Source organism: Corvus brachyrhynchos, unplaced genomic scaffold (assembly GCF_000691975.1).
Source record: "Corvus brachyrhynchos isolate BGI_N302 unplaced genomic scaffold, ASM69197v1 scaffold218, whole genome shotgun sequence".
Taxonomy (NCBI): domain Eukaryota; kingdom Metazoa; phylum Chordata; class Aves; order Passeriformes; family Corvidae; genus Corvus; species Corvus brachyrhynchos.
This window is the reverse complement of record NW_008239321.1, coordinates 962,559-982,800: the sequence shown is the minus strand read 5'-3', so window position 1 is coordinate 982,800 and position 20,242 is coordinate 962,559. Positions and strand designations below refer to the sequence as shown.

At 41.7% G+C, this 20,242-nt stretch overlaps 1 protein-coding gene across 1 annotated transcript in view; it reads right to left on the bottom strand.

The window, feature by feature from the left end:
• Positions 1-20,242, bottom strand: part of GNA13 (G protein subunit alpha 13) — a 30,367-nt gene that overhangs the window by 8,878 nt on the left and 1,247 nt on the right. The window contains exons 3-4 of the mRNA XM_008638665.2: positions 18,030-18,256; positions 377-427 (exon numbers count right to left, since the gene is read on the bottom strand). Coding sequence (XP_008636887.2) covers positions 377-427; positions 18,030-18,256 — 278 coding nt within the window. The remainder of the gene's footprint in view (positions 1-376; positions 428-18,029; positions 18,257-20,242) is intronic.

Below are 20,242 nucleotides of genomic sequence, written 5' to 3'. Positions count from 1 at the left end.
GAAGGTACCGCTGACCTGTGACTGATTTAACTCAAGAGTTCCTAACTGGACATGTAACCCCAAACCCAGTCATTTTTGGATGTCATTTAGTGTTGAAAAGCTACTTTAACAGTCTCCTGACTGGTCAAGCATTTGTAACTTGATTTTTGTTCAATTTTGACAGAAGGTATATTTCCAGAAAGTCTTCTGGCCCTTGCATTGCCCCTTGTTTTTGACATGTCAGTGATGAACTGCTGAGATAATGCAACAGTCCAAGTTAACTAAAGATAAAAGTTATTGGAGTAGACACTAATTACATTTCATCTATTTAAAACCCAGAGATCACAAAGACTACTTAAAACTCAAGACTGGAAAGAAAAATAAAAAAAGGACTTACTTGTTCTCCAAGTTTATCCAAGTTGTCCAAGAAATACTTTACAGATTCCCCCTAAAAACAAATCAAACAGTTATTTAAATAAGCGACGTCTTTGATCCCAATAGTTTACATTCTGAAGTCCAGATAATTTATCGAAACCTACATTTAAGTGTTGTAAGCTTTAATCATTGCCATTTTTAAAAGCAGCTATCCTAAGAATACAACTGATGATTTATTCTTAGGCCAGTTAATATTTAAGCTTAAAAGCATGAAAGGCACATTTATAATAGTCACATTCTTTCCAAGCTTAGACTTGATAAATAAATCCAAGTGTTATCCACAGGGAGCATCAATGAAGCGGCCGCACCTTCGTTATGAAAAGAAACATTTGATTCCTCTGAGGCTTTGCAGAGTGTGCACACACAGGCATTCAGGTACAGGGATAAATCACCAGAGAAAGTTCATTAATACTCTAGTGGCACAGGACTCATTCCCACAGGTACTTCCCCGGAGCACAGTGAATGATGAGCAGAACAGAGGATGAGAAACCACAACAGACAAAGCATTTTACTCAAGTTTCCCATCAGACACCAAGTTGGACCAGAACTCCTTACTCTGGGAGTGATGAGCAGAGCTCCAGGCTGCCGCACATGATATCACATTTACTATCCAGGTTATCCAGGTTATCTTCTGGATTCAAGTCATCCCTGTCCTGGCAAAAGGTAACTGCAGTTTTTAATCCCTCCAGTAATGCGGAACGAAAGATTTTTTTCATGGTAAACCTGAGCCACAGTCTACCCTGCAGAACTCCATCAGGGTGCTGGGATTATGGAGGAATTCTTCCATGGATACTGATGCACCTGAGTTCACTTGCAATAGGAAGGTACTGATGGAATTCACTGCAGAGAAAAGCACATTTTTAAGGTTCTCAGCATCCTCAGAGAAGCACAAATCTGCTTCCTTTTGGGAGCCCTTAATTACCAGCTGTAACTTAGTCATTTTACAGTAAATGCAGAAAAGAAACCACCTGTGCTTTCACTCTGCAGGTGGAAGAGCAGAATTTTGACTGAGTTTTCTTGATGAGAAAATCAAGCAGCATCTGAGGCCAGGGTGACTACACCTAATTCAGACAAGTGGATTAGGACAGGAGCTACACCCTGATAATGACTTCCCCTCATTCAATCTGAACTCTGCAAACTTATCTAGGAAGAATATCAAACCTCACTACTCAACTGTGTCATCTAAGCATCTACCCTGAGCAGAGTAGGGTACATAACAGGCCAAAAAGGGTTCTGGCAGACACATCAGTAAGGTACCTCTGCAAGTTTTCCAGGCACTAAAATAAGTTACAAAATACAAGTAGATACCACACCTTTAAGTGTGCAATTTGAACATCAACGTTTAATGAGGCAAGACTGGGGCTCTGGTTGGAACATGCCTCATGCTCGACACACCTGCAAGGAGAGAGTCCAACCCACCTCTACTACCTTATTTTACCTCCTGTTTGGCTCAGCTGTCCTGATTTTCTCTGGGGTGACAAACTGCAGCAGAACACCATTTTAGTGGCACACAGCAGCAACTGCTTGCAATGACAGCAGTATTGTATCTTTTCCAGCATCCGTTCTAGCCTCAATCCTCTAAGGAAGGTGTACAGGGAAGAGCATCCCTGTTTCACAGGAAATAAACCCTGATGCACAAATCCATCAAGCTTCCCAAGAAGGAGCAAGAGAATCAGAATTCAGGCCTTCCAAGTGCTAAAACCACTGTCTGTAGCCGAATATTAAGGCAAAATAAAATTTAAGATCAGATTTAATTTCTTTTTTAGGTGCCAATAGGAACTGGCAACCTTCCGTTCCCCACAGGGCTGGCTACATACCAATCAGCCAGATTTCAGACTCAGTAAGTGCAGGTATTTATTTTAGAATACCTGGGCCTCAGAGGCTCTAAGTATTTGTGTGTGTGCATATAAACTTGCATTTTAATCTTAGACAGCTTCTTTATACGACTTACAGCAATACTTACTCCCTAAAGAAGCATTAACTCTGCAGTTAATGTGTAAGTTACTACCTCTCCTTTAAGTCCCAGGATTTGCTGCTACTCCAATGGATCTTGGAGCAGACAAGTAAACCACAGCCTGGAAAGGTCACAAAACATCCCCACAAGCAGCTTTCCAAAAGAGGGGATTTCCTGAAATCACAAATGCAAAATACACAGGCCTGCAGCGACAGCAACACTCCAGAGCCACGCATGCAACAGCAAAGCCACTGCCAGGGAACACTGAGATGCCAATGCCACTTCCTGGGCTGTCACCTATCAGAGTCAATGGCAGAGAAACATCAAGGTGGTCATGCTGAAACTCAAGAGATTGAACTATAAAATCCATCAGTTACAGCATAACACAGCTCATAAAGCTGAGACATTCCAGCCTCCCTCATCCACACCACTGGCTCAGCTGCTTGGGTTCTCCCCTCATAAAAATCTGTTCAGACAGCAAGGGCTGTCGACATGACTCAACTCTGTAAGCAAGGATAGAAGTCGTTCATTCACTGTTTTTTACCAATCTGCATACCAATTAAACACCTAGAACAGCTTCAAACCCATCATCTCTTCTTCCATCCCACTCCAGCCACCCGTCCATATCACACAGCCACAGCCCAGGGCCCTGACCAGAGGTAATTTTCTATCTGCCCTGCACATGTTGCTATCAGCAGGCTGAGCTTTGCTAACTACAGACACTCTTGAACAGCAAACTGCCTCCCTGAACAGATCATTATCAGAATGCGCTACTGGAGAACCAGAGAGTTTTGACCCATTTAAACAAGCTTCAAAGAGGTAGCATGACAAAGCAGCCAAGCTTTAATTCCTTTCCAAAGGGTATTTTATACAATAATGAAGAGAAACACACTGAAAAATTCAGCACACAACAATCAAGGAAAGCCTCAATGCCACCTATTTTTAAAAATCAGTTAGAAACCACATCCCTGTACAACAACAGCTCCAAAGACAGCTTCTGTGTCAGGCTGCTTTTTCTTGGTAGATGGGAGAACCAGATCCCACTCAGTAAATCCATGACAGTGACCATGTTTAAATAGCTGTATTCAACAGCTGCCATCTAAAATTTCCCTTCTGACAAACTGTAAACCCTCTGGTTTACCCAAGATGACTAGAAAAAAGAAACTGGGTTTCCCCACTCTGTCCCACTAACTCCAGTGCAGCTCACCATGGCCAGCCCTGCCACGTGGCTGTTCAGCGATCAATCTGTGGTGTCACGCCACAAAGGAGCCACACCAAGGGCAAAATCTAGACAGAAATGAGAAACTGAAGAATCTGCCCCCATGAAAAACCCCACAGTTCTCCATTACACTCTTGCTGTCTTCACACCCATGTTCTGTGACCACATAGGACGGAATTTAAGCATTAGCTAAAAATACAGCACAGGAAGGACCTTGTTGGAGGGAGTCCAGAGTCCAGAGGAGGCCACCAAGTTGATTACAGATATGGAGCACCTCTCCTATGAGGAAAGGCTGAGGGAATTGAGATTGCTCAGCCTGGAAAAGGGAATACTTTGGGGTGACCTAACTGTGGCCTTCAGTACCTGAAGGGAGCATACAGGAAAGATGAAAAAACTATTTATAAGGGTCTGAAGTGCCAGGACAATGGGGAATGGCTTCACACTGACAGAAAGCAGGTTTAGATTGGTTATTAGGAAGAGAGTCTTTATTTTGAGGATTCTGTGGCACTGGCACTGGTTGCCCGGAGTTGTGGATGGTGCATCCCTGGAAATGTTCAAGGCCAGGTTGGACAGGGTTTGGAGCAACCTGGAATAGAGGCAGGTGTCCCTCCAAACCATTCCATGGTTCTATGTGATAGTCTTGAACTAGTCAGGTGAACCTTCTTTTTTAAATGCAGATGAACCCTCTGAAGTAATTTTTACAATTGAGCAATTTGGAAATGAAGATCTCTGAAGGTCAGCAATGACACTGCAGGAAACAACCACCCCATGGAGCCCAACTCATCCCTGCTCACTTCCCTCTCCTGCACTTGCAGTACAGCCCAAAGATGCCAATACCAGAGACAAAATCCGACACAGGCTTGGGCATACATCTCATATTAATACTGAGGTACTGCAATAAAGCAAACTTCTTGAGCACACCCCAATACAGCAGAAACAACAACCTACACATCAGCTTCAAATACCTTCTGGTGTTACAGGAGTGTGCTTTGGCTGTTTTAAACTTTATTAAATCATACCAGGATATCTGATTTTTAAGCAGTCCCTTTTGAATGCTTGAGAAAGATGCCCTTTTTTGTTCAGATGGAATATACACATCTCAGCTGTGGCCCTTCAGCCTCCTCCTGATTCAGAAATGCATGTAAACCACAGGAAGTTGACTGTTAAGTAACTTTATTCATAACTGTCAACTATTCCATTTTCAGAAAGGTTTGAGTCAAACCAGCCTGTGTGTCTCCTGGAGCCTTGTGATCCTCTCTGAGAGAGCCAAGTCACTTCATCATGAATGTACAAGAAAACACCGAAATCTTACTCCTATCAAGGTGCCTGACGTTACCACAACAGCTTCCCCTGTAACTTTGCATTTAACTACTCGTTAAATGAAATATCTCCAGTTTTGTAATTCATTCTTTCTACAAAGACATGGCTACAGCACAGTTGGTCACTTAGTTGTAGGCCAACACCTGCTGGTGTGGTCATCAGCAGCAAACCAAAGCAGGTATCTTTTATAAACAAAACACAGCACAAAGATCACTGTCTAGTTGCTGCCTAAAGCAAAGTAACCACAAAAATATTTTTGGGGGAGGGAAGAAAAAAAAAAAAGACTACATGAAATACACACCAGATGAACACATCTTTTAAACCCAGGAAGCACCAATTTATTTGGTTTCCATGAAAACAATGTCAGCAATCTAAATATGATTTGTTGAAACCTTAGCATAGCCAAATGGCTTTTTAGCTCTTCAAGGGGATCAGGGACACTGCATTTTTTCCACTAGCAATTGCTTAAAAAAGAAAAAAGACATAGAGAAAATGCATCAAATAAAGATTTAGTCATCACAAGGTTTAAAGAAAGAAACAATTTATCAAATCGTCTAGGTTTGGCTGCAAGTTCAGTGGAACATACTGAACTGACAAGGCTTATTAAGTATCTGAAATAATAAATCAGATATTTTAAGAAAATAGGAGATATAACTTAGTAGCTCTATATTAGAACTTTAAGAGCTACCAAACATTTTCTCTTCCTGACCTTACTTGAATTGCTTGAAAAAGAGAAACAAATATTTCCTATTTTATTTAATTAAAAACCCACAACAACACAAGAAACAAAACCACCAAAAATAAGCTTTCTTACAAGCCTAGTTTAGAACAGGAACAGGTAACTGCAGTGTTTTTAGGCTGGTGTGTACATACCTGAATATGCAAACCAAACCATCCATAACACTGGAGAATCAGCTTAAAGGGAGATGATGGAGAAATAAGCAGGGTCTGATCATTCTGCATTTTACAGCACCCTAGTAATGCTTATAGCACACACTTCATTATGTACAGGATGTTTTTCTGTTAGAGGCTTAATCCAGGAAAATCCATATCTGAGGATTTTGGCAAAGGAAAGAATCTCTAACAGCCTTTATTTTCTTGCCACCCCACCCTAAGCTGATTCAAAAGAAGACTGACTGCAAATCAATTCTGCTGCCACTGAAGTTTTAGCAGATGTCTTCTGAAATGACAGTAATAAACAGAGAGATAATGAATGGAGAAACGTTTCAAATAAATCAATGCAGATTCCCAATGGGAGGGAGATTAGAGGGCACAACCTCCTCCACCCAAACAGAGAATATCCACAGCATTACACAAAGGAGGGAGATGATCCAGGTGATCTATTTATGCCATGAATGCATATCCTAATTACATTAATGAGCTCATATCCACAACTGTCTTGACTGTTAGACCAGCAGGTTTAACCAAGTCTCATGTTGAGACATTCAACTGGTTTGGTCTCTTCTACTGGTCTCAGATTTGGAGGTAAATAAAACAAATCTTGGTTCCTTCACAGCTTTCATGTTTCTACAATTTCTCTTCCCAGTCACTCCTCCCAGCACTTTCTGAAGAGGATTCCTCTTTCAAACATGCTCCAGTCAACAGACTATAGCAAAACTTCCCCACACTCGTACCTATAACTTGTTTACTCAAGGAACTAAACTTTAAAAATATACTTTCCCTATTTTACAGCAGCAATCCAGCAACTTGATTGGCATCTCCTTAAGGTGAGGGGAAACTTATTTATTTCTGAATTGCCACTCCATGCTCTAATACTTGATGAAACACTCTTCAAGCAGTATTAGCAGCATTTTGGAAGTTTACAATAAGCATATAAAATAACTAATTTTTAATAAGGGTGCTGAAGGTATTTGGGGGAAAATGTCCAGGTAAGCAGTAGCATATTTACTTCCCAAACTGCAAATCTGGGTCAAAATATTTGAGTGTGCACTAACACAAAACACATTTCCCTGCAAGAGGTTTCCTTTCCCTAAGTGTTAATTAAGGCCAAAGTTATGCTAAAACCAGGACAAACTGGCGCTCCCACCAAAGCACAGCAGTCCCCATTTATGCCCACACGAGCATTATTGTGGCCACGTGCAGAGCAGCAAACTGCTCCGTGTGAAACTAATCCCAAACTCCCCAAAACCAAAGGGCAAACTGCTGGAAAATGGCACGGCTGCCTGTGGAAGCATGAATGGACCAGCCTTAAAAGGGCTGAAGCAGAGATAGTCTGTGTCAAGACCAAACATCGGACATCTCCCAGCTTCCTTCTCTCCAGCTCAGCCATTTGAATAGTCATTTAAACCTGATCTGCCCATTTCCAGAGATAAAATGCAGCACATTGGGATTAATTCCTGTTTCTTTGCAAGAACGTAGAGTTCAGACACAGTTGCTGATACAGGAGTAAAAATAATGTGTTCCTCATCAATACACATCACAAATGCGTCACAGCTCAGCCCAGCTCTGAGAGCACAGACCTATTTCCCCTTTTCAGCGCTCGCTGCGTGCGGCTCAAGCTGTGTTTGCCTTTTTTCAGAGCCATCAGAACTGCGTCACGTGGGGTAGAAGTGAAACCTGCCTCATGTTTGGTTACACAAACTGAGTATCTGTCCTAAAAAAAGGAAAGGTTCACATCCTGACTCACAGAAGCCATCTTTTGTAAAACCTTTTGGTGGCAGCGCAGAATTTGTGTTTGGAACAGCTCCATCACTTTGGCTGGAGGGCACTCAATTCCAAAAGCACCAAGGGAGGAATCACACCAAGTTTATTTCATGACTGACATTTTTACCTTGCATAACGGTATTAACAAAGAAAGGTGAAGGGGGTTAAGAAGGGGTTTAACCCAATAATACTCCTTTAATCTATTATCCCGTATTTACCGTGTAATCCAATCAATCCATAATTCTCAAAATGTGGATAACAAATGGAGGGAGACAGAGCACGCCAACCTGACGCCCCGGCAGCACCAGCAAGCTGGGGACACCTGCCATACCCTGAAAGTGACAGAAGGATGTCACCAAGCCAACCTGGAACGAAATACTCCAAACAAGGCTCCAACATCAGCTGCTGCTGCTTCCTGCACCCAGTTCAGCAGTGCTCTCCCTTCAAAGTGCCAGACTCACACAACTCACACTCAGATTTGTCTCCCACCAGAAGAGCATTTCCACAGTTTCACAGATACCATGCCACTCCAATTAAATTAATTAAAACATTATTAAACTCTAAAAAGAAGTTAATACACATACTAGTATACCACAGAGCAAACTGTTCCAGTTTTCAATTACTTTCCTAAGAGGGAAGAAATCCATTTCATTTTTCTTAGTTAGGTATCCTTCCCCTCTCCTGGTGGAATTTAATTGCCAGATTCTTAATAAGACTTCCTTAAAAATACGCAAATTCACTACAGCTTTTAGGCAGGAAACAGCATTCCACTAAAGCCTACAAAACTACAATTTCTTCCACACCAGGCACTCTGTTATCATATTTCTAATTCTGAAAGACTGCTTGGAAACCAGGATGGGACATATTCTAGAAGCAGCTGAGACTCCTTCCAACAATCAAAAATCCTCGATGTGCACAGCATTTATCCTAGAGTGAAGAAATTCTTCTCTGTGAGGTCCTGGCACAGGTTACCCAGAGAAGCTGTGGCTACCCCATCCCTGGCAGTGTCCAAGGCCAGGTTGGATGGGGCTTGGAGCACCCTGGGATAGTGGAAGGTGTCCCTGCCCATGGCAGGGAGGTTGGAACAAGATGAGCTTTAATCCCAAACCATTCTGTGATTCTATTATTTTCCTCAGAATTACCAGTGCTTTCAAATAGGAAACAAACTCAAGGCTATTGCAGCCCCTTCTGGAGATCAGAGCCAGGTTGAGGAGCACATGAACTGGCACATGGGACACACCAGATACCCAGAGCATCCAACCAAACGGCTTCTGTTTGCCAAAACCTGAACAGAAATTAATCCATGAAAGCCGGGATCAGGTACACTTTGTTTCTTCAAAGGTCTTTTTACTCCTTAAGTATTTTACAATCCAAACTCCCCTTCCAGAAAGTTTACTTGAAGAAAGACACCAATACTTTGCAGAAGATTTTAAACTTCCATTGATGAAACCAATCTTTCAAGTCCCAGAACACAAAGACCTAGAAATCCTATGAAAACATGCACTGACCAAGGAGAAACTGCCACCTCCCAGTTACTATTTACACTCTGGGCAGCATCTCTACAGACCTCAGATGTTTTGCACACAAAACAGACTGGAACCAGACTGTAAACATTTGCTCTTCTTTCAGAGCACTGACCCACTGGCTCCATGACTTCATGTGTTTGCAACTCCAACTGCATTTAATCTAACACTGGAGCAGTGGTGAGTCTGCAAATCTGCCATCCATCACTTAGAGCTTTCCTTGCTTCCAAGTTGTACAAGACCAGCAAAGGCTCCCAAAAACATGATAAATATTTGGCACGTGGAAATGTATCAGTACTAAAACTGGCCATACTGAACTTGAAGATGCTTGAAAGTCCATTATTGCGTAAACTCTGCACTAAATCACAACATTTCAAAATCAGAGCCCTGAACTGGATCCCAATGCATTTCTCTAGGATTCAGTTTTAAAGTACATTTGGTTCCTATTTCAGCCTCATGAGAAATCCAGATGACCAAATGCTTTTTAGTTCCTTCCTCTGTCTCAATTAGAAGAATCCATTTCAATTAAGTTCTAGTATTTCTGTTTGCAGCCAGAGATGCACTCATAAACCAGCTCTTTTTCTTAGCTATCTGACAAGATCCTGCAGTAATTTACTGGGTCTTGTGAACAAGATCTACCAGTATCATTAGCTGAATATTGGTGTTTTTAAAAATTACTAAAAATTGTGTCTAAAAGAGCTCAAAGTAAAAGTAAAGTACACAAGACTCCCTAAACAGCAGCAAGAGGCCACAAACATTGCATGTCACCTGTAAAATTTCATACTGCAAACTAACTAAAACTAGAAAGAAATATAAATTAATTACTAGAGAAACTATATAACTGCTGCTGAAACCAGTTAAAGGTCCCAATACCACCCATGTGTAAAATTTTAGTAATCACTCTGCATTACATTTTTTTTCACACAATTTTGTGTAGATATTTTGAAATACAGATGATACCAGTGCACTGTTTCCACCCCTGGAAATTCTTCATCCTCTTGATTTGGTCACCAGTGGGTGATAAAATACCATCATGTGCCCAAAGAGAGAAGTACTCCCAGGCTGGCTGCAGAGATCCCAGCATTTTGTTTAAAATAATTTCCCCAGCATCTTTAAATGGAAAAAAGAAACAGAAACTCACGTGGGATTACACATTCCTGTACCCCTGATCCATAAAAAGAATTTGGGGTCTTTTCAGTTCCTTGGTTAACTCTCTGAAGAGGAGCATGATATTTCACTTATTTACTGAGGAGACACTGAAGGAAAATAAATTTAAGGCAGGAACGACTACGATGGAGAGGCGTGCAACATGGTACAGCGAACTGAGTGCTGTAAAAGGCAGCTCACTCCCTATTACTGTTCAAAAATTTTCTTTTCTGAAATAGTTGAAGTTGTCAGTTATTGTGATGATAATTCAGGGTGTTTTCTGTATTTAGAATTCCTCAACTTTTCCAGCTGTATTACCTGATGTTTCTTGTTAATGCAGACATGCAAGCAGAGAAGATACTGGAAGTAATTAGGACCTTCTTTAGTTGCTGATGTAGTCTTAAACATTTTATTACTATTTAAATTCAACCCATCAGGCAACTCTGGGATAAAATGTAAGTGTTACGTCTCCAGGATTATTTAGATTTCTATTGGCATGATGTACATTTTGTTTACAGTTTGAGGCTGCCAAGTTAACTAATTTTGTGTTCTATGACCCATTTATTCACCTTTAAGATATAAATAAAGGGTTCATTTTCCAGACTACCACTTGGTACCATTTTCAAGAGACCACTTGGTATCAGGGGGCCTCCATCAGCACTGTGAGTTTACAGCTTGTTATTCTGTAACTTCTCAACAAAATTTGATAATTCTGATACTTAGCAAAGAAAAGTGCCAGCAGACACAATGCTGGCATGGAGATTATCTTGCTTTCCCACTAGTACAGTTATTCTATTGCTTTTCTTACGTAGTCAGGTCAGCTCCACTTGGGTCTTCTCACATTTTCTTAAGCAACTTCCTCAGCTTCCACAAGCTGATGTTTCCTCCCCCTTTGCTAGTTCTGCGTAAGAGGTGTGGCCTGAACCCAGAAGATATAAAAGCATTCACCATTAACTGAAGTTTGGGACAATAAAGAGCTCAGTCACTCAATAAAACCCTAAGTGTAATACGTGCTTGGTGAGAGCAGACTTCACCAGCCCCTAAGGCTGAAGCCGCGTTACAATAAACTCAAATTAGCACAAATCAACACTGCCCCTGGCATGGCACCTTAGTCCTGAAGGATCCCATATTTACACACAAAAAAGATTCCTCTCTATTCTTTGCCTCAGGTGCAAAACACAGACATGGAAGATGACACTGCCTTCATACCACATGTTTTGTCAGCATGCAGATTTGCTACAAGTCCTGGGACTGTGTTGGGTTTGTGTTTAGGAAGTCGTTTCTAAGTGGACAGAGAACAGTGCAGGCATTGCTGTTTAAATTCCAAAGGCTGTAACGAGACAGCTCTACAGGTACCAACATGTAACACCTTGCAGGTGAGCAGCGAGCACAGAAATGAGCTCGGAATGAATGTCTGTACCAAGGGCTCACATTACAGTGCACAGCAGAAGCAGCAAAAGCTCCTCTAACACATTTGCACAGATTTAAAACAACTTGCTAAGAGCTTTATACACTCAGTATGTGAATATTCATATTCAGAAGGGCACTTGTGTTTTGTACTTATTTAATCACGGCTTGGTTATAGAAATCCATTTTTTTTTCAAGAAGTAGGTCACCTTCTACTCTTCTGCAACAAAATGTTTAGGAAACTAAGGCACATGCCTATCAACACAGCACAGCTTGTTGGAGACAGAATATGTGTAAGAACACATCCCTCTGCTCCCACACTGCATTGTGCAAGTGTGCATTTTAAAAGCAGTGGTTCCCCATAACCAGATCACAGAATCCCAGAATGGTTTGGGTTGGAAGGGACCTCAAAGATCCCCTTGCTCCAACCCCCTGCCATGGGAAGGGACCCCTTCCACTAGACCAGGTTATTCAATATCTGGATTGAGTTTTAATTAAGAACTCCATCCTCAGAGACTGCACTGAAACCATGCAGAAAATAAAGGCTTGTACAAGCCAAGTGTAGCATACAGGACTCCAAAAGCATTCCTGGTTGGAAGACAACTCATCCTGCTTCAGTCTGGCACATCAAGACAGCTCCTGTTTTTACCTCTCAATTCCAGAATTACATTTGTGCTTCATAGTAACAAAAAATTAGAATACAACAAAAGAAATATAGCAATGTTCTGAAGAAAATATGGCAAAGATGTTCTCCAGGAAAACCAGATCAGCATCAACTGGCAATACAAGACCCAGGCCACTCTCCAAACACTTCAGTTTTTTGCTGCTAACAAGAAAAGTCACCGGGCAGGAAAGGAAGAGTGGTAGAAAGGGAATAAGGCAGTCCCAGAAACAGCATTTTGGCTCTCAGAGGCTGAAACAGAAATCCTACTCCCAATTTGGAAAATTATAAAAAATGGCACTTTGTGTTAAATTAGTATAACAGTTCACCTGAAGATCATTCAGCTCAACTGAAATATTACAGTCAATCCCCACTACCAAAGCACTGGCACACACTGAAGGGTTTTTGGCCACAAACCTCAACTAAGGACACTCAACCTGCTACTGCTGGACTCTAGAGTTAATCCCTATATGGAATCTTATTAATACCAACTCAAAGCCAGCATTACCTTGTCACTGGGGCAGGAAAAACAGTGAATCTTCAAAAAATCCAAGTCTCCTTTGAGGATTTGCATGACTCATTTTAAAGTATAAATTTGTAAAGCACTTTTCTTTCCATAGTTATAGCAACAATCTTTGATCAATCCTTTTCACACTAACACCAAGAGAGAGCAAGTAGCCCTTTCCAAAGGCTTTCCAAGGGCTTTAAGGAGTCATGCTCACTGTACACAGGCCATCCTGTGATCTGATGTTTGGCAGAGTATTGATTGAGGAAAGAAGAGAAAAAACTGTTCATATTTCATCATATATAATAAAGCAGCAGCTTTTTGGGTTTCCACACAGATATTTAAGCAATATTCACTGTAATTACAACCCTGTATTTCAATAAACTAACTCTGAACTATGTGATTAAGTGCCCAAATAGCCAATGTTTAAAGAAATGTTGGCTGACTGGATCTCATGCCTGTAATGAAGATCCTCCTTGTCAGTCTCAGAAACCTTCTCCCAACAGTTTATGCACTCAGTCCTGTCCCAATAGAATCATCTCCTGCACCCTTCAAGCAGAGTGGGACAAATGAACACCCAATCCCAGATCCAAGAGGAGACCCAAGGGAAAAGCCATGCCTACTTTCCAACTAGGGGCGTGGGGAGGTTAAAGAGATGAACACTGGGAAGAAAATCAACACACTACAGAAGCTGCTGAAAAGCTTCTGGAAGTCACTGCCACAAACACAGCACAGACACTTCAACTCTTTTTCCAGATTCTACACTTGTGACTTCAGAGGGACTTTGTGCACTGACCTCACAACTGTACCGTAAGATGGGCATCCACCCTCCAAAAGGGGAACACCTCAACATCTGGCAGCCTAGCCTGGCTTCACACACAACTGACCTCTGCAGGATCCTACTCTATAATCAGGCACATTTCAAGATGTGTTGCCTGTGCACTTGAAAGAACATTAAACTTTCCTAATACTCTCCAGTGTCCATTTGAGGACTCATCATTTCAGTAGAAATTAATGTTCTTGCATGTACAACAGCCCCACGACTATTCAGGCAGAGCCCTGAAAAGCTCAAGCTGAGTAAGAAAAAATACAATACAATCTCCCAGTAAACTGAACAATACTTGACAAAAAAACTCATCTGCAACAGAAAAATGCTACATGGAAGCTGCAGCAAAGCTATCAGTGTAACTTCAAGCAGAACACGCCTTTTCCTGTCTTCTATAATCTGATCTAGCTCTTGCAAACACGTCACAGATAAAGTTGTGATCCAGAGGTGAGTCCATATCCTATAATCCTTACTGTATCATCTATGTCTGCAGTTCTATGCAAATATGGACAAAAATTAAGTGTCATCTCTGCCTCTGCAGCTTTCTGGCTTAAAAACACCCAAACATTCAGCATAACTTGCAAGTAGGGCAAAAAGTATCTGTCTGAAGATTAACAACTGCTGGTAGCAAAGATCAAAACCCACCCAAAAGTTACCTTTAACATGAACAAACCCTGAACACATTCAAAGCTTATCATGCAATTGAGCCACTCAGCTCTCATCACACTCTTCCATTCTCAGAGAATGACAAGACTCATGGAGAATACTTCAAAAAATTAAAAAAAAAAAAAAGCTTCTCTGTTAAGAGCTCTCACAGCAAGTTCAAGAAATGACTGACATGAGAGGGGAGTACAAGGCTGCTCTTACTCACAGGTGCCTTGCTCAGTGTTACACAGCGCCAAACACTGCTCAGCTGCCAGTGCCTCAGAGCAAACCTCCAGGAGAACAGCGAGCCCTTACAGCCACATGCTGAACAGGTCACCAGCACAAACAGAAAAGCTAGGAAATGCCCAGGTAAAGCAGTGTGCATGCTGCAGAATTACCATAATGGCTGCATTTATCCAAGTCATTTCAGGAGATTTCTGGTAAAAATCAAGCAGCAACGGGAAATGTGAAATGTTAATGAGGTGTCAGAGGGTGTTGGGCTGATTCAGACTAAATCTGTAACTCATCCGTGTCAGCCACCTGAGAGGCCAGAGGAGAAACAAGCCTGGTGGCTGAAGGAGAAGAAGCCTGAGGATGACCAGAATCTGCAGTGTAAGTTACAGAACCGCCTCAGCTACAGAGCCAGGACAGTCTGCAGTTACCCGTGCTAGTGGAACAATCACCTGAATGAGTTTGGTTTGCAATAAAATATGAGGGATTATAATATTAACCATGGGGGAAGCACTGAAGTGGCACATATTGCACTAAGCTGTAATTAGCTCTTTCCAGTTTTAAAGCACTACACAAGCATGACCTAATGAATTTTCATAAATGCTGCTGCTAGTGGCCAGAAGGCCCCTATTTTTAGGCCAAGGAAAATAAATCATATTGGCTATCCCATGACCACTTGAGCGAACAAAATGAGGAAGGACACTCCAGTGAACTAGACATGGAAATGCTGATTCCTAATTCCATTAAAATACAACCAAGTTATTTTTTTTTTGCTGCTATAAAAAGATCACATTGTTTCCTTAGGCTCCCAGCATCACCTGTGGCAATGTCAGTAAAAGATACTGAAGAAAAACAAAAAAAGCAAGAGCAGCTCAACAATCCATCACACATGTACATATATGTTGTGCATATATATTGAAGTTTAAACCATATTCTTGCAGGAACTTCAATCTTAAACCCTTTTTCTCTGTACTTCCTATCTGCCCAAGCTACAAATGGCTTCTACACCACACACTCTTGCTGCCTTTCCTCCAGAATTTATATGTAAATTTTGACATTTTTCACTCCTTAACCCATCACTGCTCCATTTTCCATTTGCTCACCTCTACCTCTGTCCCAAAGTGTCCTCTTCCCATGGCAAACAACATTTCCCCAGTGTTTCTGCCTGTGCTCTCTTAGTATGAGCCGTGTTTTTCAGTGCAGTGTCAAACTTGGTCCAGTTAAAAAAGTTAAACTCACTCAAAAGTCTGAAAAGAAGTTAGAGCAGGTAACAGTCCAGAAATGCTCCTCTACCATGTCAGTCTCAGCACTTTACAGTATTTTTGTACCACTTTTCCCTCTCTCCTACTCATCTAATGATTGCTGCTATCCTTTCATTACATTTTTTTGCCACAAGCAGCTAAACTGGAAGCAGAACATTATTTTCCTCTTTTTCCCCATTCTACAGTGCTACAAATCTTTAGTCTGGAGCCTTCACTTCAAGAGTCAGTACTTGACACGCTTGAACTGTCTGTGTCTCTCCCAACTTCCCCCTGCTCTACCTCCTGACTGGGACACGCCTGTCACTCCCCCCTCCTTAACCATTTGTGTCCTCCTTCCTTATCCCAGCACAGACCTCAGCTCTCTGAACGCTCTCCTGCAAAGCCTGTAGCAGGTACAGCAAAAAGCCACACTGCTCCAGGAGCTTCCCTCTGTTCTGCCGCCCACATGGAGCTCTGGCAGAACTTAAGCTGAAGCTTACTGGGATAAAACTGAGACTTCATGCTTGGCCAGCACAGATCACACTGCCTGCACTCAACACAATGACATCATTCAGCTGCCTTTTTTTTTTTTTCTTCGTGTTTATAACTTGGCATAAATATGTCCAGCTGAGATTTTGAAAGGATTTAGGAAATAAAGTAATGTAAGTATAAATAAAGTAATTACCTTGCTTTCAAAAATTATTATGGCAGTACTCAACTATTAAGAGCACTTCAAAAATATTCCTGAGTTGTGCCTAAAGCACAACACGATAAACATATATTTTTGCAGAGAACTACACAGATTTAGGGATTCACAGAAAAAAGCAACAGGTTTTTTTCTGTAAGACTTCTGTAAGAAGAACAAATTATTCACATCTCACTCAAAGTGAAACTGTGCACGTTTCAGTTATGTAAAGAAGCCACTTCCCAGAGCCTCAAGATGACAGAACAGTAATTGCTCCCTTCCCTTTGCTACACAGCCTCAAGTCACTAAACATGTTTAATTGAAGACAAAACTGTTTTATTGAACAGATTTTAGAGCAGATCCCTCCAGCACAGCAATTACACCACTAGAAGTCACATCTGCACCAGGATCTTGACTACAGAAGAGCAATTACTCTTTTATGATCACTTGAAGGTGAAACTCAAGGAGCAACAGGTCTCCTTAGGAACTTATTTACAGAGCTCAGCCCAGGGCTGGGCAGGTGATAGGCCACTGGAGCACCTGCCCATTCTGCAATCTCCAGAAGACATTCCATGATCAGGGCAATACATATTTATAGAATATTTACACAACCTCTTTAAGTCAGGGTATGATTACACAACCACTCATAATAGCTCAACAGGAGACATCACGAGCTATTGTTCGGATTCACACTAACACAAAGGTTATTTTTAAGACATAAAAATACAAAGCCACTTATGTTTGAGAGACCTGCAAGAACAGATTTAATCTATTTTAAGGTTCTCAACCCCCATCCCTACAAAACCCAATGCCACTGCCATACACAAGTCTATAAACCAACAATCAAATTTAAACCCAATTTTTCGTTTCTTTTTGCAGCATTTGCATGGGAATGGCGCAAAGGGACTTCAGCTGTCACAGACAGTTCGAGATGCAGCTCAAGAATCAAGAGGTTTCTTTTTTCTTTCCAACCCCACTACTGAATTCTATACTCCATCTCTACCCCACTATTAAATTGTGTATTCCATCTTCAGCTGAGAACTTCAATGTAACAAAAATCTCATTACACGAGTATTAACACAGACATTCAAGATTAAACAGGAAGTATACAGAGGGAATGTTTGCTAGATTGCTCAAACTGGAATAGAGAAGGGAGTGGTTTTTAAATTCTTCTCATTAACCCATGCATCTCTTTTCTTTTAAAAGCACATTACTATTAAGCCTGCCTTTTCTGCAAACCATTATTTTTCGTTTAGTTTGGTTTTTTAAGTTGATGCACCAGTTAACAAAGGGTGGTAATAATCATATAGTAAAAATACTGTGCAGGTACCAGCTTTGTTACAGAACTTAAAAGCCCTCAATACCTCAGCTTTCCCACATATGAAATGAGGACAATTACGTCAGAATCTCCTTTATTATTATTAAAAAAAGGGGTGGAAGTAGCCAAATGCAGCTGTGTGCAACACCACAGAGTAAGTCAACCATGCAAAAATGCGTAAGGAAGCGGCTTGGTTGGCGTTTCACAGAGAAGCAACACAGGAACCAAATCACACACAGACAGTTAAAAACACTGAAGGCCAACTCTTACCAGCTGGAACTCCCTGCGCCTGTCATACGCGTGCTGGATGCCACTGTCTGCCCACAGGGCTCGGATGGCCGGAAGGTAGTCTAAAAAAACACCGGTCTCCACCATGCCCTGCACCACGGTGACCGCGCGCGTGTCGAAAGCCATCACTTTGTCCCCGTTGCTCTGGTTGGCAGGATCTCCCCAAGGGATATGGAGTTTCTCTCTGGCATCCACGAGGACTCGCACACCTTGAACGACAAGGAAGAGCACTGTGAGCAGAGTTTCTCAGCATCTACTGTTTCACCAGCACACAATCTGCACAGAGGCAAACAATGCACTTACTCTGCACAAAGCTCAGTCGGAACATCCACCCGTAGGGAATCAGGAAGTGTCCAAAAAACTGACTCAAACCACTACATTTACAGGTAATATCAACCCCCAGATTTGCTATCTCAAGAACATGACCACAATCAACAGGGTGATATCCACAGTACAAGTTTAACTCTTGAAAAAGTGTTATTTTTAATTACTAAATCTCCAGTCTGTGTTACCAAACTCTTTCACTTGGCATGAATACAAGACAAAGTATGCTTTAAAGTTTATTTCAAAATATGTTGAACCACCTGACGTCTTGCTTTAAGGTTCTCTAGCTTTTGTGTTCTTATCAACTTGGTACCCAGTTATATCAAATTATACAGAGAATCTCTATCACGAGAGTATTTCTATCACCACCTTTAACATTTTCAGAGATATTAAGATACATACTAAAATTATTGTACTTTCTAAAAGTATGTTTCTACAGCTTAAGTGCAGAAGGAGTTGTATCAGCTAAAGGCTTCCCCACACTTTCATGGTTGTTTTGGTTAATATTCTCTAGAAGAAAACGAGTATTTTAAGCTTCTTTTTAGAGTCTTCTAAAGGCTTTAAACCCACTCTGCTCATATTGGTAAGGGAAATGCGGGGAACTGATTTCTAGTACTAAATTTATCAATGAAAAAATAAAAAGAAAATTCCAGAAAGAATAAGCAACTGTAAAGGCATGGGAAGAGATACAAGGAAATTGAGTTGTGGCAACAAATGACTGTATAGTAACATACTCATTCAGTGCTGAAGTGTTTTGTCAAGGTTCACTCCCTTTCCAAGGCTTTTCTCTCTGTCAAAGGCAAGTATCTGTCAAATCTATCCATGACTGCAGGAAAACAGCCTCCCAGACAGATATGCAGTTCCTACGTGCATACTTTGTCACAGAGTTTGAAGTACCTTTATTAATAAACTTTAACCTGGTTGACATACATGCTCATGATTTCTACTGCCTTGCTATCAAGAGTTCTTCCAGGCTTGATTCATAAGCAGGTTTGTAAAACAATTCTCTTTGAGAATAGTTGGATTTTCAGGGGCTGAGGTCTGGTAACACTTTGCTGTTTTGAGAAACTTCATTAAGATTTTGACCAACTATTACACAGCCCACGCTGAAAATCCAACGAGCGATTTAGATAAGAGAGCAAATAAGTGAGGATGACCAATGAAGTCAGGATGACAGCAGCGAAATCAAGCGTCCACTCCCCTAAAGCATGTGTGGAGGCTTTGGCAAAGCATCTATGTAGAGAGGCTCTGCCTGCGGGTTGCTGTTAATTGATGTGTCAGCCGAGTTTCCAACACAACGGCAGCAATTCTTCCACTGCAGTGAAATGCTGAGAGCACAGGGCTCGGCTCCTCCTCACGCACTTCCAGGTGCATCTTCCCCCCCCATCCATTACCGCTCATTACTGCCATCGCATTACCAGGAAATCACGGAATCAATTAGGTTGGAAAAGACCTCTGAGATCATTCAGTCCAACCTATGACCCAACACCACCTTGTCAACCAGACTTGACATCAAGTGCCACGTCCAGTCTTAAACACCTCCAGCGACAGTGACTCCACCACCTCCCTGGGCAGCCCATTCCAGTGTCTGAAGTGAAGAAACTCTTGCTAATGTCCTCTGGTGCAGCTTAAGACTGTCCCCTCATCCTGTCGCTGGTTCCCTGGGAGCAGAGCCTGATCCCCACCTGGCTACAACATCCTTTCAGTAGTTGTAGAGAGCGGTAAGATCACCCCCGCTCTTCAGGCTGAGCCCCCCAGCTCCCTCAGCCGCCCCTTATGCTCCAGCCCCTTCCCCAGCTCTGCTGCCCTTCTCTGGCCTCGTTCCAGCGCCCGAGCAAAAGGCAAAGCCCGGGACCACACGGGCTCAAACC